This window comes from Colossoma macropomum, unplaced genomic scaffold (genome assembly GCF_904425465.1).
Source record: "Colossoma macropomum unplaced genomic scaffold, Colossoma_macropomum, whole genome shotgun sequence".
Taxonomy (NCBI): domain Eukaryota; kingdom Metazoa; phylum Chordata; class Actinopteri; order Characiformes; family Serrasalmidae; genus Colossoma; species Colossoma macropomum.
Window position 1 is genome coordinate 8,373,175 of NW_023494806.1, and position 23,276 is coordinate 8,396,450.

General features: G+C 38.1%; 2 protein-coding genes across 4 annotated transcripts in view; one reads left to right on the forward strand and one right to left on the reverse strand.

The window, feature by feature from the left end:
* Positions 1 to 1,714, forward strand: part of si:dkey-98f17.5 (uncharacterized protein LOC569123 homolog) — a 29,262-nt gene extending 27,548 nt beyond the window's left edge. The window contains exon 12 of the mRNA XM_036598461.1: positions 9 to 1,714. Within this exon, the coding sequence (XP_036454354.1) occupies positions 9 to 62 (54 nt within the window). The 3' untranslated portion in view covers positions 63 to 1,714. The remainder of the gene's footprint in view (positions 1 to 8) is intronic.
* LOC118827191 (apoptosis-inducing factor 3) lies at positions 1,513 to 22,860 on the reverse strand. Of its 3 annotated transcripts, none has more exons than XM_036598459.1 (20): positions 22,764 to 22,860; positions 17,075 to 17,272; positions 14,565 to 14,778; positions 13,629 to 13,738; positions 12,887 to 12,996; positions 12,357 to 12,401; positions 12,121 to 12,217; positions 10,381 to 10,493; positions 9,756 to 9,842; positions 9,069 to 9,160; positions 7,218 to 7,348; positions 6,956 to 7,071; positions 5,907 to 5,978; positions 5,356 to 5,419; positions 5,148 to 5,224; positions 4,803 to 4,920; positions 4,506 to 4,604; positions 4,336 to 4,411; positions 3,906 to 4,010; positions 1,513 to 3,171 (listed from the first exon to the last, which is right to left on the reverse strand). In XM_036598459.1, exons 2-20 carry the CDS (start codon positions 17,103 to 17,105, stop codon positions 3,129 to 3,131), a joined length of 1,800 nt encoding a protein of 599 aa, XP_036454352.1. In that variant the 5' UTR covers positions 17,106 to 17,272; positions 22,764 to 22,860; the 3' UTR covers positions 1,513 to 3,128. The 3 variants fall into 3 exon arrangements, with proteins under 3 accessions (XP_036454352.1, XP_036454351.1, XP_036454353.1); XM_036598458.1 differs by lacking the exon at positions 22,764 to 22,860 and adding an exon at positions 22,317 to 22,429; XM_036598460.1 differs by lacking the exons at positions 5,907 to 5,978; positions 22,764 to 22,860 and adding an exon at positions 22,317 to 22,429.
* Positions 22,861 to 23,276: the final 416 nt, after the last annotated feature.

Sequence of the window (23,276 nt, forward strand, 5' to 3'; positions counted from 1 at the left end):
GCAAACAGAAGAAGCTGTATGAAGAATACCTCCAGCAGTGTGCAGCGGAATACGAGTTCTAAACCAAGCACAAAGCAGCATGGAAGACTTCAGATCAGTGGGCATTTTATAGTAGCAAAATAAGCACATCTTTAAGTCAGATGGTATGACCGTTATGTGCTATGTGTTTCTCACATCACATAGGAGTCAGTTCTATGTACTCCACATAACAATAATAATAATAATAATACCCAGTGCCTTTTTATTTGTTCAGTGTGAATGAACATGTATGAAAAATGTGACACACAAATATGACCTCACTGTGATCTTTAAAACCAGCCTATACTATTACTTCAAATATTTAATTCACTTAGTATTGTTTACATGTTAATAAGCTGCACTGGCTCAAAGACTTCTTAAAGCTACATTCTGTGAATTTTTATCTTGTATCTGGGGTTTATTATAGTAAATATAGTTATTGGGGTATCTGGGGTTTATTATAGTAAAAAGTTGCATAAGCTGCTTGAGAAGCGTTGCTGAAAATCTAGTTACCATCACATCAATGTAAGCTCAGATGCTTTATCGATCTTAGAAAAGGTAAAAATGATTGAATGTGGCTTCAGATCAAATGAAACTGCCTTTTTTGTGAGTCAGATTTGCTACTGTCTTTTTTCGAAATTGTAAATGCATCTGTTTGTGTGCTCTTCTGTATTAAGCTGTGATTTCAATGAGGTTAAATCAGTTTTGCTGATAATTGATCACTGCAATGATTGAATTCCTCAAACTCTTCTACTTTTATATTAAAGCCAGCAATGTAGTGTGTAACAAACTACTGAGGCAATATTTATACTTTGTTTAGATTGGACACAAAACCCCAAGATGTTATTTGTAAAAAAATGTCCAGTGGACAAAATCTCAAAAAATGGAGCTCCAATTTTAAAATCATAGATTTGTGCTATGTGCTTATAGTATTGAGCCTTGTATCCTGTATATTGTATACCATGTTGTGATTTTTTTTTTTAACTTGTCTGTCGTTGTTTTCCAGTCCATCTGACTTTCTTGTGTTTTATAAACTCCAGCACAACTAAATCAACTCATCAGACCACTTTCACAACCTTCATGAAGTTATAATTGATGTGTTTGAGCAGATAAAACACTTAAAAGTGTAAGGGATCTGTGAGCATGACCACGTACCATTGAGTGTTTTGCTCTATGTGACCCATAGTTTCATAGTTCATTACTAATGTAAATGCATAGTAATACTTTGTCAATGCAAAAACCATAATTTAGGGCTTTTTGCAATACATCTATTTTGATAACAGTTATGGTTCTTATTCCATGAAGATTTTTTCTCAGTGTATGTCATTTTCAAATCCTCACCTTTTATAATAATTTATTATATCTCTATAGAAGTGCTTTATTCTCCAACTTTTCTAATAGTTTTGTACTTGATTTATTTAACCACCAGTCTCATCTTTGGTCAAACGTCTTCTGTACCTGACTGGTGAAACTGTGCTCCAGCATTGTGACTCCTTTGTATTGTACCTGCTGTTAATAGTGGATCATTTTAAAATTATTCTGTCTTCTTCAAGTTGGCTCAGTTACACAATATTCGGTTATGCCTTTGTGTTAATCAAGTTAGCATGATTTTATTTTAAAGTAATTGTTTCTTCTGTGTATGTGAGCATGTTAAACATCGACTGAGAGAATGAATAAACACAGTGAAGACATGGTAGAATATAAAAGCAACAAGTTTATTTTTTTTTTTTACCAGGACAAACCCCCATATAAGCAGGATGCGAACCTCCTATCCCTGAGTTAGTAACAAAAAGGAGCTTCAGGAGGTCAAAACTAACCAAATCAGCATTCTGAATTATTTCATACTATCTAAAAATACAGTGAATCATCAGTCAATCAATCAGTCAATCAACCATTCAGTCAATCATTTCAAGATATCAAGAAAATTCAAGCCTATAGTTTTATCTTACTAGCATTAATATAGAGGTATAGCTTTAAATATATATTACTTTGTGCAATTAACTAGCAAGGCAACCAAGGTTACCGAAAGAGGTACGTTGTATTTACGTTGTAAAGAGCTGTTAGTCAGCATTAAGGGCCTGATGCCAGGAGACATGCTTCTTTACTGCGGAAAAAGGGCATTCAAACTAATACTGTGGTCTGAGTGTCTACAGATTTAATATCACTGATGATTTCTACTAGTCTGCTGTGTTGACAGGCCAGGCTTCAATCAGTCTGTGAAAAAGTCCTGACATCTAAAATCTGCATATGTTTTTAAAATAAATATGTTCAGTAGATTGAAACCTGGCGTCCATCACATCATAACATGACCTCACATTATGTCAATTATCATTTGATTGTGTGTCTACAGATTCCACATGATTTCTCACGATGATTCCTAAACAAGACAATGTCAATGTGGGGCTTAAAAACACTGAAACTGCATGTCTGTACAAAGGTCAGATGCTTGATCTTCCTAAACACCATAGTTAGCATAGCCAAACTAATCAGTAGTGTTATAAACTGTGCACAGGTTTAGTAGAAACAAAACCATTGTGTAATGGTTTACAATGGGATTTCAGGTAACAGCTATATACAAAGTTGCATGTACAAAACAAAATTAACCATATTTCCCCTTAACAGCCCCTTTATAAACATTGTGTACAGGTAGATGCTTCGTGCACAAGCAGAGAAGGCCAGAGCTTGACATTGCATCAGCATTTCACTGGAGAAGAAAAAAAAAAAGATGCCAACCATCCCGACATACAGCATCTCCAGTGTTGGAGAACATTAAAAATCATCTATGGCTCATTTCTCGAGCTAGCACTGAGAGCAGATGTATTTACAGCTCCACGCAGAGCCCTGGTTGGAAGATCCCTGGAGTGCTTTAAGCAGGTGCATGCCATGTGAGCATAGTTTTAGGGTCAGATAAACCCATCCAGGTCAGTCTTCAGGTACTCGTCCCCCATGCAATGTCCCAGTTCACCAGCTGGTACTCCAACACTCAGAGTGTCTAGCTGTTTCTTATAAAGAGTTCCATTGGGTTTAATGAGAAGGCCTTAGAGGAAAAGCTTTCAGCTCAAAGTCTCCTCAGAGACTTCTTCAAAGTCAGCTCAGAGTCCTGAGCATTCTCATTGTGAGCCTTTGTCTATCAACCACGACATATCTCCTGTCCTGCGGAAAAAAAAAAAAACAAAAACCCAAAAAGACCCTCAAATTCAGCATCGTATAAACTTGTCAAAATGTTTTAAGACTGCCTGCATACAGTACTGTAAAACACAAATGCATCCGTACTTGCCATGGGTGAACATCCTTTGAAAGCACAATTTAAAACGGGACATATGTTACTGAAAGCAGGGTAATTTCTAATTTACAGTACATACTTAAAGTTGGCCATTAAAAGTTGCAGTAATTGAAAAAGGCAATAACAGCAATAAAAACCTGCCACTGAAAAACAGTGAACTGTCTGCACACAAGTTTAAAAGCTATAATTCCACAAAGTTTTAACAATCCAAAATTCAGTTGGTGAGATGTAAACAAAGTTATTCACAGTAGTTTGATATGAAATGGTGCAATGTAAAAAAAGTCCCAAAATCAGATTTCTTTACATTGGGTGGAGAAAGGAACCAGAGCTTTGAAAGGCCTTAGACACTTCAGACATCTAGTTCCTATTACCACCATGCATATAATACTGACTCAGTGCCTCTAGATTGGTGCTTTTCACATCAAATCAATTAGTTTACACCATGACTTAATTATGCAAATATTTAAAAAAAAATCCCCTTTAACCTGGTCATGCAGAAAAGGGTCTAGAGACTGTCCACACTTCACTACCTGCATATCATGTTCATTGTGGTGGTGTGTTTTTATGTGTAAGGACCAGAGTTTAGATGGAGAAATGTACTTACTCCACATCACGCTTCTTAATCGTCTTTCCAGAACCAAAGACTTCTGCGACCCGAGACACAATGGGGTCATAATTCATACTGGCCACAGCTATCACCTCCTCACTTCTAGGGGGGTAAAAGTTGGTCACAGAAAACAAAATGCAAGTTCCATTTATTTACTTCATATCAATACACATTGTACATTTGTATGTGAGCTCTATAAAACAAATCTTCCAAATTTATATGAACTCATTTAAACATGATTTGTGAAAGTGATTCCAAACACTAAAAATAAGCATAGTCACTTAGTCATGTTTGATGCTTGTGGAAATTTCTCAGGTCTGCCCAGATAAATGGGCGTATTTTGAATAAATTCATCAGCACCAATGAGTTGATGTATATTGTCAAAAAAGGACAACAGTAGGACAGTACATTGTGGTAATATACTCACTTTGTGTAGAATGCCACAAATTTTAACTCATCCAGGTCTCCCTGGATGACGACATCATCAAAGCCATCTCCATAACCTTAGCAGAACATTAGGAATGTTTAATTAAAATAGTATAACAGAATGGTCATATTTTGACTCTGTAGATGTTGCATTTTACCTGTCTTATTTACCTGCATAGCGTATGCTTTTTCCAAACATAGCAGTCCAGAAGTAAGGCACCGTTCTAACCTCTGAAGTCTTCCCCATCATGCCAAGAGCAGCAACCCTCCCTACATTAAAAATGTCTCAGTGAAAGTCAATTTAAATTAAACCATGGCCTTAATATAGTAGTATAATGCCATGTCATTACGGGAATAATAAAAATATGCAGTGTAACAGGGATGTCACAATAAAGGAGCTACAATGAATAAAAGAAAGTCTGAACGTGTTGGCAATTCATTCATATGCTGGTTTTCTGCAGTGCTTACCATGGACGTGTGCCATCTGCCAGTGGGGGATGTTCACCTTCTTATTGCCTCGTAAAGACAGTGGAAAAGTTACAACATCACCACCAGCAAAGACTCCATCCACATTCGTCTGCATCATCTGATTAAGAAAACGAAATAGGAAGATGTTGACGTTTACATCTATAAAGAAGCGAAGAGTAGTTACACATTAACACATACAGCATTAGGCAGGTGAAGACAGCTATACTTCAAATGAGCTTTTCTTGATTTATTCAGTGTCTGAGCAATACAGTTCTCTGAGCTGACATATGAGAGAGTACAGCAGATGTATCAGTGCATAAATAACTTATGATGAAGGTTCTATACCTTGTTGACAGTGATGAAGCCCTTGGAGTCCATGTGCACTCCACTCTGCTTGAGAAACGCTGTGGCGGGACTTGAACCTAAAGATACATGCGGCATCAATCAGCAGAAATTATTTCAGCACGACTTGATGTGATTATCGTAATATAATTGCTTCGAGTGCCATTATGCTGGTTTAAGACTGGAAAAAATAATGATCATTCTCTCTCACCTATGCCAATAACACAGACATCTGCTCTTAAGACCTTGCCACTTTTCAGAACCACTTCTTTTAGCTGAAAAGGCAAAACAAGGCAGATATGTTCAATGGGGCAGCATAATCTGCTATAGTTACTACCTAATTTACCTTACCTATTATTAATATTTTAATAGTATATGATAATAATAATAAATAGGTTTTAGATCAGAAAAAAAAGCTTTTTTTAAAAAAAAAGCTCTCCACTACTAAGGATCCAACTGTAATTAGACATGTGAAGGATGTCCGTTGCTGCCACAATTACACAGGACCACAAGTTGTTCCTACAGCTAAGCAGTGCAAGAGTTCAAGAGGTGTCAGACATTGTCACACTAAAATAGCTCATTTACACAGTCTCTGACACAAACAGATACATCATGAGAAAGAAAGAAGAAAGAAAAATAGAGTCAAATTGAGCAAATGAGTAAAAGGGAGGGAAAACATGATACGAAAGGAACAAAAGATAGAGGAAGAGAGAGCTTATGGCTCATCAGCCTGAGCCCGTGTTTCTCTCACTTTCTGGATACCTGTCCATGATGCCCTCGCATCTCCGACACTTCATTCAGCATGTAGAACTTCACCCTGTTCATTTCAAACAGCTGCCACACCAGAGCACATTCACGTTACTCAAAGGGAATCTGAACTACCATGCACAAAATAAAAAAAAAGAAATAAAAATGCACACACTTTATTTTCCTAGACAGATATTCGCTTTGCTGACAGTATCAGTAATTGTTTAATTATCAGTATAGCAATATTGATTGCCCCCAATCCTACAACGTTCATAGTCAAGCTTTGCCTCTTTCTCATCCAGTTTCGTTGTGTTATGCATATTCTACATCCCTAGTCTTATTCACAGGAAGGACTCTGAAGGATGTCCATATTCCAAAGACCTGTAATTTGTCTTCTGAAACAGTGCTTCTTCCAGCATGGTAGACGGGTCTCAAATGCTGATGCAGACACTTTCAGTCAGACTCTGTGAGGGTGAGTCCAGCCTGACAAATCTGCCTCAGACCACAAGCACTGCGTGCTGAGTATTAAAGATTCTTGTGCTAATGTCTGGTTTCAGACAAATGATCGATATGTGAATGTGAAACATCAACTGGCCCATCAGTCTTTTCTTTGCACAACTTTGCAACTCATCAAGAGTGCTGTCAAAAGTCCATCCTTCATTTATTTAATTTCCAGCCAATATGGCCTTTAAGTACGTTATTAATTTTTCAGCTTCTTGAAAAAAAATAAAATAAAACATATTTAACAGAAAATTACACAGATAATTCAACAACAAAATAGTTCAAGAGTGGAGCTTGATTTTCTCCTCTCTCTCATCGTTGTAACAGTTTTGGTGGTCTAACAGGTCCTGCCACGGTTGTTAGTCCCATTTTCTCTGTATTTTTACTCATATTTTTAAACTCCAGCTTGGAAGCCCCTGTTTTTTTCACATATTTTGAGTGCTACATTTCAATACACTGGGTTTGAACTTTCAATTTTCCAATATTGTATTAAAAACGTTACAGCCTTAAATACAGTGCTAATAAGCAGAAACACAGAAGCATGCAAACTGATCGACTCTTACCTTCATCAGGGCTTTTCCTACTTTCTCCCCCAGAGCTTTACGGAAAGGAACAGCCTCAATTCCGATCACAGAGACAGAGTGAGCTTTATCTGTCAGAGCTGCTGCAACCTCCATGCCTGAACACAGGTCATCTGATGATTACACATCTGGACTTTACATACTATGGTAATAACATTAAGACTTCAGAGGTATTACCAATTTATTACAGTTCATTCTTTTGATAATAAAACTTTAATATTAATGTATTTGTCATGTCCCTTACCAATAAATGAGGTACCCACAATGACAGCATTCTTGCTGCTGGCCAGTCTGGCTATGCTGTTAGCATCCTCAGGAGTTCTCAAGTGAAACACGTTGCTAATGTCTTTGCCTTTGTAGTTTATGCTTTTGGATCTTCAAGGGGGAGACAGAATGAGAGAGAGAGAGAGAGAGAGAGAGAAAGAGAGAACCCATAAATTCAGCAGTCACTGTAATGTCATTTTAAGTGTTTACCAACTTGCTTTAGCCATTACCAGCATTCTACCCTTCATAAACATGATTCCACAATTAATACTGAATTTTCTACAAATTATATACACTATATACACATCTCCAAATGTATCAGGACAGTCCTTCTAATTAGTGAATTCAGCTACTTTAAGCTGCACTCATTACTGACACAGGTGTTCAACTGCACACACACACAGAGATTGTATAATCGGCATAGAAAAGCATTGACCAATAGAGTGTGATGCCTAAGGTCACAATGCCCAATGCCAATCGCAAGTTAGAGGGGTATAAAGCCCCCCAGCACAGGGCTGTGGAGCACTGAAACTGCATTCTCTGGAGCACCATCTAATACCTTCAGGATCAGCAGAAGCTGTAACAGCAGTACGGGGGAAAAACACCCTATTAAAACTTTAATTCCAGAAGAAATGTTAGATGAGTCGGTGTCTACAAAATTTGAGTGTATCTACATATAATTTCCTTTAAAATAGTTTGAAATAAAAAAAAAAAGATAAGTTTGCAGCAGTGTTGCTACATACTGTCGATCCACCTATTCCAAATAAATGATCTGTCTCAGATAACACCAGATAAAACACTAAGACATCGAGGCGTCACCTCATTTGTCCCTAACTTATGTATTACAGACTGACAAAGAACATCAGTCAGATTCTGGTTCTACTTTAAATGAGTTTGCCCAGCTATACAACTGAAAAGGCCATTTGGTTAGTCATTGTCAGAAAAAGCCCCTATTAAGGTTTTCATTTAAATGGCTGAATGTAGAGGAAATTATTATTCATTTTTCAATTAAAACTCAAATGATGACTAAATGAAAATTAATTTAAAAGTTGGATTCTCACCCAAAGTGTTGCTATAAACAGACTATTCATTCATGCATACATAAGAACCCTGTAACAGGAGGGTGCTCAAAAATATGTACTTCATCCACCCATCTATCATCTAACCCGCTTATCCTCCTGGGTTGTGGGGAATGCTGGAGCCTATGCCAGGCACTCACTGGGCGGAAGGCAGGAAACACCCTGGACAGGTTGCCAGGCCATCACAGGGCAGACACACAGGCATACACATTCACACCTAGGAGCAATTTATATCACCAATCGGCCTGACTGCATGTCTTTGGACTGTGGGAGGAAACCGGAGCACCCAGAGGAAACCCACACAGACAGGAAATCGAAGCCAGGCCCTTCTTACTGTAATCGCTACTGTGCCACCATTTGTACTTCAGTTTAATACATTTACTGAATAAAGAACAATTAACATTAAGAAACCAAGATGTTCTCAGCATCATCAGTGGAGGAGAATGACAGCTGGCTAAGCGAGTTAGTTCTGATGAATCACAGCACTTTCTGTTCCCATCAGCTCTGTCTCTGTGTCAGTTATTTTGCCCATAAAGTTTTTCGACATCTACAATCATTAATTTGATCTTCATAGATTATTTTAACAACTTAGGTTGTTATTAGTGAGACTTTATTATGCTTCTCATATCAGATTCAATCTTTGGCAGATACAGCCCCTACTTTGATTATTTCAGATGATCTTGCACATGGCAGGAATGAAAACAGTTAACACAGCTGTTGCTACAGTCATATATGAAGTGTTCTGTCCCTACTTGCTTCCCGTTGCAATGAGGAGTTTCCTGTACTCCATCTTATAGCCGTCCTGAAACGTCACCGTCTTCGTCTTTACATCAACAGACACAGCCTGTGACGGACAAAACACGTACACAATAAGCCAGCAAGGACTTAAGGGTTACTGCTGTGCTTTAGAAGATCCACATGCTACATTTTCTTGAACTTCTTTCTCTGAGGTTGATTTATAATATTTGTGTGGTGTAACTAAAAATCCAACTCCTCTTAATCCCTTAGAACTAAACAGTTTCTGGCAGGTTATTTTTGTCTTTAAGACTGATATAAGTAAATGATCTCTGTTCTGATAGCTTGGTTCATTCAAAAAGTAGTCGTGGTTGAAATTCTGAATGAGGTGGTTTTGGCATCATCACAAAAGCCATTCATTCAAAACTGCAACCATGCCATTAACAAGTGACTGTCAATGCTGTGCTGAGAGTTGTCTACTATCAAAACAACATCTGGTTCGATAGCGGCCCTCTGGTCAGAAACTGATTAGAGATAAATGGGCTATGAGTTGGCCGAGTTGAACTTTAAGGTGGTGAGTGAGTCTAAGTATACTTCTAAAGACGATGATGAGCGTGTGATTATGGGCTGAAAAAGCATGCATGTTTTGTAGGTATGAAGCCTTGAAAAAGTCCACCATGGGCATGCCTTAGTGCCACACTCACCTCTTTTTCCAGCAAGAGCTCTATATCATGGCTCTGGAAGAACTCCACTGATCGCAGTTGAAGTTGCTCAGCTGTGCTTTCTAAAGACTAGAAAAAAAAGACTAAGCATTACAACAAGGGCAATTAACTGTAGTCAGAAAGGAACAAACAGTTAATACACCATATGTCCAAAAGGCTGTAGACAACTGCTCATTTAGCATTTCTTCTAAAATCAAGGGTATTAATAGGGAGCTTATAACAGCCTCTTCTGAGAAGGGTTTATACAGTAGTAGCTGTTGGAACATTACTGTGACGATTTAATTGCATTCAACGTCAAGGGAACATTGCTGTGATGATTTGATTGCATTTAACCACAAAAGTCAGGTACTGATGTGGGGTGATTAGTTCTGGATCACAAACAGCATTCCAACAATGCATGGTGAGCATCATGTTTTATTGGCAATGCTTTTCTGTGGGGAATCACTAATTAGTTGGGGTGTCAGGATTGTTTTAAACAAATAAGAATAGTCAAAAGCTCATCAAGTCTAAACAACACATAATCCACTGCAGCGTAAACAGAGGCATGGAAAAAATACAGATAGCCTCTGTTGCACTGCCGTTAGCCTGCTCTGTGGACTGTACAAACCTTACTCAGTTTAGGCCTGTCATATGGAAGGTGCTTTTCCATGGTGCACATCACAATGCGGTCAGTGAAGCCTTCCTGCCTTAACGTCTCAGCACACACCAAAGCAGCAGGACCTGAGAGAGAGCATGCAAAAGAGTGGGAAATGCAACACTACAGCAAACTCATTTCGGTCTGGCCCAAAAGTGATTTAGAATATTGTCATTTCTATGAATGGTTAAGGATTGGATTGTTGGATTTCAGAGTCAAGTAAAAATATACCGTGATACAAACCAAGCAACAAAAAAGATATGTGCACTGTTGCTTCACCATGTTTAGTTTAGACTCTAGACTCTACTACCTGACTTGAACCCATTGATCTAAAAGACCTACTTGGTTCATATTCTTTAAACATATCCGAGATGTAGTCTGGGCCTAAATAATTCAGTGATTTATAGACTAGTAGCAGCACTTCAAAATCTATTCTTTATGAGAAGCCAGTGTAAAGATTTTGAGTAACTTGAGTAAGGTGCTCTGATCTCTTGGTCCTGGCTAAAACTCTTGCAGCAGCATTCTGAATAAGCTGTAGCTGTTTAATGCTCTTTTTTGGGAGTCCAGTTAAGACACCATTACATGAGCCGACCAGCTGGAGATAAAGGCAAGAATGAGCTTCTCTCAGCCTTTTGGGACAACAAAGCTTTGACTCTTGACTATATTTTCAGGATGATAGACGGTTGTTTTGGTGATTGCTTTGGTATGGCTGGTGAAAGTGAGATTGGAATCTTTTAGAACACCAAGATTTTGAATTTGGTCTTTGGTTTTTAGAGCCTGGGAATCAAGGTGTTCACTAATACAAAGTCTCTTCTCTTTGCTGCCAAAACAACAATCTCTGTTTCATCTTTATTTAATTGAAGAAATATTTTCTTCATCCAATTATTTATGCTTCACACATTAACACAGTGAGTCTACTGGGCTGTAATCATCTGGTGAAAGAACCAGGTATATCTGTGTGTCATCTACGTAACTATGGTAATCAATATGGTAATCAAAAGCCCAGATGACCCAAAAGAATCTTACTTTGGACATATTCTGAGAAGACCCAAATTACTGGAAAAGAACATTATGTTTGGAAGAGCTGAAGGTAAAAGAGAAAGAGGACAACCAGCAACAAGATGGATGGGAACAATCGGAGGAATCATGAACCAGCCACTCAGAAGTTGGAAGGCCCAAGCAGAAGACAGGATATTCTGGAGAAACACTATCCATATGGTCACCAGCAGTCTGAAATGACTTGATGGAACTTCATAATAATAATAATAATAATTAAGGACTGTCCCGGACCGTATTACCAAATTTTCTAACCAGTCCAAAAGTATTCAGTAATCTACAGTGCCAAATTCGCACTAAGATATAGTTATACTAGATAATACATTTGCTGCAAGTAACTTTTAAACGGTGATTTATCAAAACTTTGAATTTGACTAGAGAATGTGCACAGTTTAACTACCTGTGCATAGTTTTCAACTCGACGTATGAACTGCAGTCTGAGTGTGCGTTGGTCAAATGCACATGTTGAGAACTTAAGAATAAATTTTGACTGAAACTGAAGTAAGTTTTACCAATTACCTGCTGGTCTCCACTCAAATCTTTGAACACATTCTCCAAATACAGATGTCAGAATACTCCAAAGCAATTAAAATACTTATATGGAGTAACTGGGGCCGAAATGTTGCTCTTGCCTGACTGTGTCTAGAAGGTTCTAACCTGATCCAATGATGAGAACATGGCTAAAGCTTGTACTGGAGTTGATGACAGCTGAGCACTTTGCCATGACCTTTGTCTTCCTCTGTGTCTGGAGAGCCTGAAAGAATATTAATATATTTGTAAACATTCATAAACAGCTAAGCCAGCAGATCTTACAGTGTTTGCTAACTTTACACTCTTTACACCCTAGCTGCAAACACATACAAACACACACCTTCTCCGCAAACCTTTTTTACCTGCTTGTTTGCCCGTATGATCACCTTGTCCTTTTCAACTCTGACCTGTAACAAAGACAAGGCTAAATGTCAACAGTTTGTCACACTATCATATAACAGTGTTTTCTCTTGTCTTCTCATTAACCTTCTGGCCAGGTCAATCTCCCCTTCTCTCAACCTATATGACTACTACAGTTAAAGCCATTAGCCTCTATTTGCTCCCAGTGGCTGAATCATTTTAGTGGCTGGGTTTTAGTGCTTAATATTTGAAAATGAGAAAACACCCTTCTGCATCCACTAATGAGATACTTGATGCAAAGTGTCTATAAGACAGTGTTCACTTTACAAGGCATAAGAATAATTTGCGAAAACCACACAAGCATACTGACATACCCACATTATGCACAAGACTCAAATGTCAATACAACACTAGAAGAACGTATACTTCCATTCAGTTTCAGTCCATTTTCTATAGTGTTTACTATACAAGGGCATAAGAATGTCACCAGAACAGCATAAGACTAAGTAAAGTTGGCACCTGAAAGTTTTACCTGAAAGGTGGGAAGACTGTCCAGTCCAGGAAAATCTTCGATGTCTCCAGTTGCAATATTAAAACAGGCTCCATGCCACGGACATCGAACATGACCTTTAGATAGGACTCCTGCAGAGAAGACAATGCCCATTTAATTCACAACACTCTAAAACATATTTACAGCCCAAGGGATCATGAAAGTAACCATACTCCTAATATTTATTTGTTTGTTTGAAACGTTTATTTACTGTTTCATCCAAACTGGCAGGGCACATTAAGCAATACTACTGTAAGTTTGCCAAACTTTCACATTTTATTTCTTGTTTTACTGATTTGTGTCCTATGACCTGTAGTCTAAAGCTGTCTTTTTTGTTAAATGTCAGTTTGCTTGTTTACTTGTATTATCTTAATGCCTGTTGTAACTTCTGTCTTTTGTTCTGTTCTGGCGTGTTCTGTCTTTTTGATTGATTTTTGTTGTGATCTTGAGAAAGGAATGCCATTTAAATAAATCAGTATTTTAATTATTATAATAGCTCATTTCAAAGTACAGTGCCTCATAATCCTTCTGTGAATATTCACAGGCTGGTGCATAATGTGATAAAAATGATGAGTGATGTGTAATGGACACATTAAAATGGTCTTTTTGAAAAGAAACACAGAACAGTCGCTGCATTTGCAAGTTAAGCTTTACTGACGCAGCTAGACTGGACAAACTCTCATGATGAATTCAGTAGAAACATACTGTGGAGGATGTGTCTCACCCTTAACCAGTGGTGCCCCATAGTGTGGACATTTGTGCCCAATGGCAGAGAATTCTCCATGTTCCTTAATGAGCAGAGCTCTGCCTGCCCCCAAATCCACCTCACGCATCCTGGCAGAGAAGACGCAAAAAGAATCAGTCAAGATTAATATGCTTGCCTCACTGCAGAAAGGGAACAACAGAAATGTAAATAATTTCAGATGCCGAAATATCGCATGGTATTATAACAGAGCTTAAGTCAAACAAATTTCCTCACACTCTTGACATAGATGATTTGCTAAGAACATGCAAATACATTACACAGGATATATATATATATATATATATATATATATATATATATATATATATATAGTGTTACAAACGTTAACGTTAATAAAATGCAGACAGTTTAGCACAGCATCTGAGCATCATCTAAACATTTTGCTCATCCAGAGTACAATAAAAGTTATTAAATATTAACTTTATTAAGTATTAACAATATTAAATATATAAACATCTGTCTGATGTTGTTTTTTTATTAGTAGTTTTGTTTAAAAAACACCCTTGATCAGATTATATGTTTTTTGTTGATTTTCTAAGTGTAAATAAGTTCACACATCCTCTACAGAGAACACATTTCTGCACATTTTAACAGATAATTACTGTTTATTTACTGATTTTAAAAATTATGGAAAAAAAAATGTTAAAATGTGGTCAGTTTTTTCCGATTTTTAATTCTCCTTTCCAATATTTTATATGTAAATAAATAGAAATTATGCACTAAAATTTGCTGAAAATGTTGACATTTAAGATTGTTCTCTGTAAACATGTAATTTGACTGGGGATATTCAAACTTTAGTGCACAACTGCAACCAGATTGGTTTGATATTTTTGAAAACACTGATTCCAAACTTTTAGCCTGTAGTATAAGTCAGACATAAACAGATTGGCTTACTGTCCGTTCTCAAGGTCTTTGACATGGCACACCGTGGCTTCTATGTAGTCTCTGTGTTTGTGAGAAGGCCGCATAGTGGTCGAGTCTTCGTCTGAGCAGTGTCCCAAAGAGCCGTTGGGACGGCACTCAGAGAAAGGACTGGCCTTTCCATTCGGAGACATCAGGTCTGCTTCCTTCTCCTTCTCCAGCAAAGTGAGCTCAACTTTGACCTCAACTGCAAAGGTCAGCAGTTAAAGGTCACAATCAACATACAAAACTGAATCAAACACAAGTGACGACAAATAATTCCTCTTTTCTCACATGTGGAACATATGGAATTAATACTTTTGATTTTAAATTGCAAAACGATGTTGATGTGGTTGTGTAATGTAGTTTCGCCACAGCAAGCATGGAACCTGCTTTCTCTCTCTGGCTGGAAAAATGTGCTGAGAACCCAGGTCTTATGCTTTAATCTCAGAGAGAATTCTCACCTGCTGAGCGAAGCTTAATTAAAATCAATGGAAAATCATAAGAGACGACCAAGGCCAATGGTGGAGAAGAAAGAAAGCAGGCAGCCGCACGGTGCGCTCCAGATGCTTTATTATTAGTGACACTGCACCAAAAAGAAGGAGATTGAAAGTGAGAGCTGAGTCTTCTGTACAGCATGAGGAACTGTTAGTCTGTAGTTTGGGTCAAAAGCATGGTGCAACACTCACTTTCAATACCTTATGTAGGAGACAGCGAGGCACAACCTAACACTTTTGGTTTTTGCTTCATAATTTAAGAAATATCTGATCAAGATTAACATATTTACATACAAGAAACCTACAAGTTTCTGCTACAACTGAAAACTTAAACCATAGACAGAGTTAACTCAAAAGTTAACTCAGAATTAAATCGATGCAAATCACAGTCAATTAAATGCAGTTATCCAGATGAGGTTTCCAACCAAATAAATAGATAAATTAATATGATTAGCGAAAACAGGGTAGAACAGTAAGTATCAGCACAAAAAAATGCTCTATAGATGTCATGTAAATGTATTTTATTTACATGACATCTATACTATTTTTGAAGAATCCAAGCATTTCAACTTCCAAAAAAAATTTCTATTTTAAATTGGCATGTCTGGCATGGACTTCTCTCATCGTTTACCATAGGAGGTTTAGTAGCCCTGTATTAAAACCAACTCTTCAGCATGGAGGCTGTGCTTTAGTCTGGCTAGTTCACATGCTGTATTGTTTACATGTCAAAATAGTGCTACATAAGAGTCTGGTTATACAGGAGTGAATTCTATGACTACGCACACAACTCATTAATCAAAAAACACAATGAAAAAAGTCTTCAGGGTGAATCTTGACAAATATCTGTCCAGATTTTGTAAGAATTTGTAGATGACATTGCTAGGGGAATACAAGATGACTAAAAGCACATTCTACTTCAATCTGTTTAACTACATAAAATATCCATGTTAGATGTTTACCCCACGTTAGGTTCTCATCCACTCTCTCCAACTCAGACTTATAATCAGTTCTAGGAGAGGTTATGCATGCTTGTGAATGAGATTTATTTGACATGAGAAATCTACATTTATCAAGCAATGTGTTGGCTTCAAAAAGCTGTACATTGTTGATTTCATTTCTAATGTGTGTCCCTTTGAGCAGCAAAGCCACTACAACAGAGTAAAAGCTCACTTTTGTTCACTTTCACTTCATCCTTACTCTCTTACTCACTCTCTCCCTCCCTCCCTCTCGGTGTCTGACACACAGTCAGTCTCTTTATCCCTCCCTTTCTCCCCTCTTTCCTTCCTTGTGCAATTTCTTAAAGTAGATGATGCAGTCTGGCTTCCTTCGGCAGTGCAATTTATTGGTCAGTTTATCACAGGCCACAATATATGATGTAAAATTACAACATAGCAGCATCATGGACATGGATTAAGCACAGTTGTGGACTACAGTACATTGCTACTGGTGTTTCACCATAAAAATCCCTTTTAGTCTAGGCTTAGGTTTAATCTACATCTGGGAATCTGGCCCAGAATATCATAATCTAATGAGTATCTTTTTCTAAGTAAGTTTTTGTTTTTCTTGTTTTTCTGGGTTTAACAGGATCAAAAGCCCACAGTCTCACAATGTAGGCTCAATCTAGTCAAATCTCACTGCCTTTCAAAAGTCTGCACCCACTCACAATCCAACAAGTGGGTCCATTGACAGATGAAGTCATATTTCTGCCCCTCAGCACCACTTTGTCTTTGGGATGTAAGAAAGAAAACAGCGATACATTGTGAAACATTCAAATATGCTCAACACTCATATTTCACTGTCTAATCCCTGTGAACACAGAGAGCAACTGAGAGCATTAAAATTCCTGTTGCACCAAAAGAAAGCCATGCCACAAAGGCAGTCAGGGGGCAGGTTGGACTGACCTATATATAGATGGAGAAACAAGTGCCAATTATTACAGGATTTAAGGGTGTGAGTGGGGGTGTATGGTGGAGTGCGTTCATGTGTGTGTGCGTGTGTATGTATCACCTGGTTTGGGTTTGGAGAGGCATCCTCCCATGGTGGGCCACAAGTGAAGCCAGGAGGCCCAGTGAGTGGGAAGCCCAAGAGAGGATCAGACAATCAGGGTGGACTGCAGGGCCTGGGGGTGGACACAGCGCTGCAGCAGCGAAGTATGGGCCTGCCTGGCCCGCTTGGCCATATCAGAAATCAGCCACTGCACATAGCCTGAAGATGGAGGACAACAAGATTATACAACTACTGTCTGGGCAGTAAGTGTTTTGCTTGTAACATAACATTGAAACAAATGCAAATAAACAACAATACAATAAAATGTAACAACAATTTCTTGTTCTCAAAAAAAAAAAAGTTATTGTAAGGCGGTCAGAAGAATGCAGGTCTGTTTCAGGTTTGTAGACACATGCTCATCAACATTTCTTCAGAAAAAGACATTAATAGGGAGTTTTTTCCCACTTTGTTGCAGTAACAGCCTCTGCTCTTCTAGGAAGGCTTTACACTGGACATTTGAGCATCGCTCTGAGAAATTGTCTGCATTTAGCCACAAGAGCATTAGTGAGGTGAGGTATAGGTGTTGGATGATATGGACCACAAACTCCACTTCAACCCAGCCCCAAGGTTTTTGGATAGTGCTCCATCATTCCAGAGAACCAAATGGTGATCCATCATTCAAAAGAACGCTATGGGGGGGCTTGAGCCTACACTTGGCTATTAGCATGGCACGGCATGGGCAGAGACTCCAGAGTGTCTTATTCTAACGTAATATCATGATAATATGACAAGACAAAGCATGATATCAGTTAATGTTATTTTTGCTGCCTGCTTGTGCACAAGTGGCATAATTAAAGCATAAATAAAAAATTAAAATAAAAAGTAAAAAAAAAAAATAATAATTATTATGAATCCTGTTTATTATGACCAGGGACATGAAATAACAAGATTAAAAAGGTCCATTTTAAATTTAGGCTGACTTTCAGCTTACACACTGATAAATATAAAGTTTTACTGTACTAACTTTTATTTGTATTCATTCCGATGGTAGTATTTTCACAAGTAAATAAACATTTGCTTCCTAGATCAGTAACTTTAAATATAATTTTCTCAAGTGGCCTAAGACATTTCCAGAGTAATGTGCACAAATCATCTGCAAAAATGTCCAGATGACTCCTCCACACTCACTGGGCAATCAGTGAAAAATCGGTTCCTTGCAGCTCCACTATGCTGATGTACAGTTAGAGACTGTAACCCATCTGTTGATGCCGAATTTAAGCTGTTCTCTAGCACTTCTGAGCAAAGAATGGTCCACCAGCCAAATAATATCAACACTGGTCCTGTGCTCCGGAACTGGAATGTGGTTCAGTCTGTAATAGTATTCCTATATTGTGAACCTATAATGTAGAAAGACCTCAAAAGCGGTCAGTAAGAATAGATGAATAAAAAACAAAAAGGAAATAGCACAATGTGACCTGTGCGGTAGCTGTGTAGCACCTGTGTCTCCCTTGAACATATAAAATACAACTCAGTCACTTTCTTGCTGCCTCAGTCAAAGTGTCAGTAGTTCTGTAGTTTTGAAAGTAAAAGGTTTCCCACTCTTACTAGACATATATTTCAGCTGCTCAACAGTTTGGGGTCTCTTTTGTTGTAATTTTCGTTTCATAAATCGCCAGATGTTTTCAATGGGTGACAGGTATAGACTGCATACAGGCCATACACCCAGTCTTTCACACAGAGACGAACCCCTCCCCATCTTCACTTCTCAAAGACTCAGCCTCTTTGGGATGCTCTTTTATACCCAGTCATGTTACTGACTTGTTGCCAACTATCCTAATTAGTTGTGAGATGTTTCATCATTTTTTTTTTGCATTACATAACTTCACCTGTCTTTTGTTGCCACTGTTTCCAACCTTTTTCAAATGTTCTGCTGGCACTAAATTCAAAATGGGCATATATTTTCAAAAAATAAAAATAAATAAAAAAACAATAACATTTCTCAGTTTCAACATTTGGTATATTGTCTTGGTACTATTTTCCATTAGGTAAAGGGTTAAAATGATTTGAACATCATTACATTTTGCTTTTATTATCATTTTGCACTGCGTCCCAATTTTTTGAAAAGGGAGTTGTAGAAGACAAAAAAGAGAACAAGACAGCTTAGGGCTGCTAAAGGCCATTTAGTGTTTATGGCCAACAACACTGATTAAATACTCCCTGTCTGGCCTCCAAACTTGCTCGTTTCAGTAAACAGACAAAACTTGCTCAATGCTTAAACATGTCTGCCATCTTAAGCACTGTCTTTGGGAACACATAAATGAGAACAGGTTATTGTATCCATGGTGATGGCACTAATAGGAGTATAAATGTTTCTATAGACATGAGAGAATCTGTCCAGAGCCAGGAATAGTTCAGCTATCCAAATCCACTCTCAACAAGCAGATAAGCTATTTGTCATTCTCTACTGGAAGGAGCTCAGCTACGCCAGAAAAGTTAAGTTATGAACACTACAATTTCTTAAGTGCTCTGAAACTTTGCAATGAAAAATATTATGTAGTGAGATGGCTCAATGTTCAATGGCTGCTCTGAGGTTTCTTATCACTGACATGACACACACAGGGACTGATAAACAGAAACACAAGCTCAAAAAACAAATGAAAATGAGGACTGCAACCAAATAAACCCACTTAAACTAATCAGAATGTAAGAATTAGGTTTGTCTAAGCTACAGTATCTTGGAATTTGGTGAAAATAACAAATTTTTACTGAAAATGAGCTAATACGTAATCAGTTAACATAATATCATAGTCACTTGTAAATCTGTGTGTGATCAAATAACAGTAATAACTCAGCTAGTACGTTTATAACCTAAATGATATGATAACTTATTCTCTAAATAGCACACTCTGATATGATAAGCCACAAGTTGTGATGTCGAGCTCAAGCACAGCGTTTAAATGCTTAAACAGCTTTTCAGGGGCACTACTAAAAGGATCAATTGATATTCACATCACACCCAAAGGTCCTTGAAGTGGCGAGTGGAAAGAACAATAGTCCTCCTTAACGAGGGAGAGGTCCAGTGCGTCCCATGGAGCGCACAGGAATGGAAACAAGCCCACGGCGAAAGTTCTGGGGCATCTGAAACTTTAACGCTGCCTGTAGCAAGTCCTCATTTGTGTTTAATAGTGTGAAATAAGTCAACATGTTTGCAGTCTGCTATTGTTTACGGTGCTACGTCTTCTGTTTCACTGCTTAATGTTTTGTTCTTGTCATGTGTGCCAGTTCTTCAGTTCTACTTGCTATATTCTGCTGGTTTGAGGTGCAGTGTTTTATTTACTAGCACTGTGTCTTATGCTATGATTGTCATGCTCATACACGTTGCTGTCTTGTGTAAAACTGCAGTTTTTGTTCTTATGCTTGAGTTGCATACAATCAGCTACAAGGAAAAACTCACATCCTCTAAAAAATCCCTGATGTATTTACCAAAATGGAGCATCTACTACAAAGAGCTAAAAAAAATCATAAGCCTGGTTGTTTTGGCAGAAGGGGGCCACTTCTGTTATTCCTGCACAATTTATGACAATCTCCATAGCAACTGTGAATCTGTTCCTACACACTCTTCACATAATAGTATGGTTTTTGGGTCATGCATGAAAAATAAACAAAACATGCTCATAATAAAATGCATGCCTTACTAAACATCTCGTCTTGGAAACAAACAGCAAACAATGTAATTGAGCTAACTATGTTAGAGCTAGCTATGTATTCTTGGTGTTCAAACATTATGCCAGATTTCACTTATATTTATAATCCGCTGCTTAACTAATTTGCTGCAAATTTCTCTCTTCCAACCCAAAGTAGGTTAAGAAGATTTACAGTGTTCACAGCATATGACGCAGATCTAGTCACTAGCTTGCTTGCTGGAAGGCCTGTCCACAAACACATAATCTTTTTTACAAACACGCATGCTCACAAACTGCACGTCCAACACTGAACTGGAATGCAGGTGCATGGCACCCCATGACGTGCCCTGTCAGCCTGTGTTAGTGCTTGTTATCGCTGGTTAAACTTAATGTTACATCACAAGTGGTGACTCAGTTCATAAGGGAACATTATGTTAGCACAAATCCAGGAATGGGGAAATATCATCCCTCTCCTCCAGGGGACAGAGGCAGAATGCTTAGATAGAAGAAGGCATTGTGGAACGATTAGGGACAATCAGAGGAACAACAGGCTTAATTTAACCACTTGAAGTCAAGAGTTCTTACTTTTTTCCCCTTATAATTATTATTAATTATATATTTAATTACGTGGCAAATTTGCAATGCATTGTATTTATATTCGATTTACATTCTGTTTTGACAGGTTCAAGTCTGCACTTTTGACTTTTTCTGTTTGTTTTGATCAAAAATATCCAAAACATGCCAAATTTTTTTATTTTTTTAAAGGATTTGTATTTCTTTCAACAAACAAAATTACATGCACAGCAGTAACTTTTCTTCAATTTTAAATCATAACAATACATATTCTTTTCTACTTAAATATATGTGGTATTAAGTGAAAATTTAGCACCCATGCTTCCACTTCCACATCTTTCGATGAGTTGCTTATGGAAATAATCTGACATGCACACTTCCGATTGTGCTTCCAATTCTGCATTGAAAAATAATTCATATCAAATTACATGCTTTTGTTCTTGCAAACATCTAAGACTCCTAAAGGGTAAACATCAGGCTTATTATTCAGTTATATATCTTACGATTACTATCCAGAATCTACTATGCAAAGTAATATGTAAGCTATGTAATTAAGACAGTAAGGAACTTAAGTGTGATCCCACATACGAGCCTTTGCAGTTCTGACCATGTGTAATGAGAAATCTTTCAACCAACTGAAAAAGAAAGTAATAACCACCGGAGAGTCTACGTATCTATACTTCTCTGAGAAGCATTCCTAAGTCAGAGAAGTGTCTAATATCCCCAAAGACTACAAGACAAGCAGTCCACTGAGGGAACTCTCCTCCTTAACATCAGCACTGCTCCGCCATCCGAACCAATTTAGATAAAAGCAGGCTTCGGAGCTGCGGAGAAATGGCCAGCGAAAGCAGTTTATCACTTCTGTCTTCTGTAGTGCCATATCCCAGCCACTGGCATAGTCTGCCCTGTGTGCACACCCTTCCTCTGCAGAAGCCAACAGCACGACCGCAAGACACAAACATATAAGCATCACCTTCTGTAAGCTTACGCTACCAAGTCTGACATACCTCAGATTTCATCCATTTTCCCTGAGCTGCCTTCCAGGAAAGCTAACTGTTCACTGAGAGTTCCTCTGCACTCACGAGACTCAACACACTAGCTCTCACACGTACACACATACACTCGGTTTATCAGCTGAAATGGACTCTGACTGACACAAGTGACTCAAGAGTTCAAAGGCAACATGAAATCCTATCAAAAGTTGTGGGTCTTTACGCACTGCAGGAATCTGAGAGACGCTGATGAGTCTCAGGGCATACAGGTCTCTCAGCCAGTAGTGACGGGATCAAAGCTGCAGTATGACACAGTAGCTGATGCATTTTAAGTATTCTAATGTGACCTGTCACCTTTCTAAGTGATGTAGCTAGCTAGAGTGTCATACATGACTTTTTATAAGGATTAATACAAAGTCTGTCTATCTATTTTATCACTAGATGGAATATGCTGGACTTTACCAGGTCACTGTCCTGAGGGGTTTGTGCTCCTGTACGTTCTCCCTATTCCTTTCCTGAAGTGTCAAAGCAACGTGTTGATCATTGGAACTTCACCCGCGCCTTTCCTGCACACGAAAATGGCCTTTGGTTAATCATTAGGCCTCTCACACAGATCTAGATGAGATAGGCAAGTGTCAGCCACAACAAAGCACTTTTTAAAAACTACATCTCCTCTGCTGACAAAGCATGAAGAAGAAATAGGGGTCAAGCTTTTGGATAGTTTGAGTATGTTTAGACCACAGAGATGCACAGGGCACTGACCTACATGACCCTTCAGAAATGGTCAGACCCATCCTGTACTGTACCCTGTGGATCTAGCCAGAGGAGAATGTACTGTGACTTAATGTGCTGTAAAAGCTGAAGGTAAACTAGAATGTTCACAAGCATTGATGTAGTAACACATTGATTTGCATTGCACTAATAGCATCAACATGGATATTGACACTTCACGTTTTTTTTGGTATTGATCTTGGT

What these genes read in the sequence shown, in the direction of transcription:
- LOC118827191 (XM_036598459.1), bottom strand. Translation starts at nt 17,105, where the DNA reads ATGGGAGGATGCCTCTCCAAACCCAAACCAG. An exon ending in TTTGTGGCATTCTACACAAA is followed by an intron (nt 4,011 to 4,335) that starts GTGAGTATATTA and finishes TTACCCCCCTAG; the next exon opens with AAGTGAGGAGGTGATAGCTG. An exon ending in ATTAAGAAGCGTGATGTGGA is followed by an intron (nt 3,172 to 3,905) that starts GTAAGTACATTT and finishes TTTTTTCCGCAG; the next exon opens with GACAGGAGATATGTCGTGGT.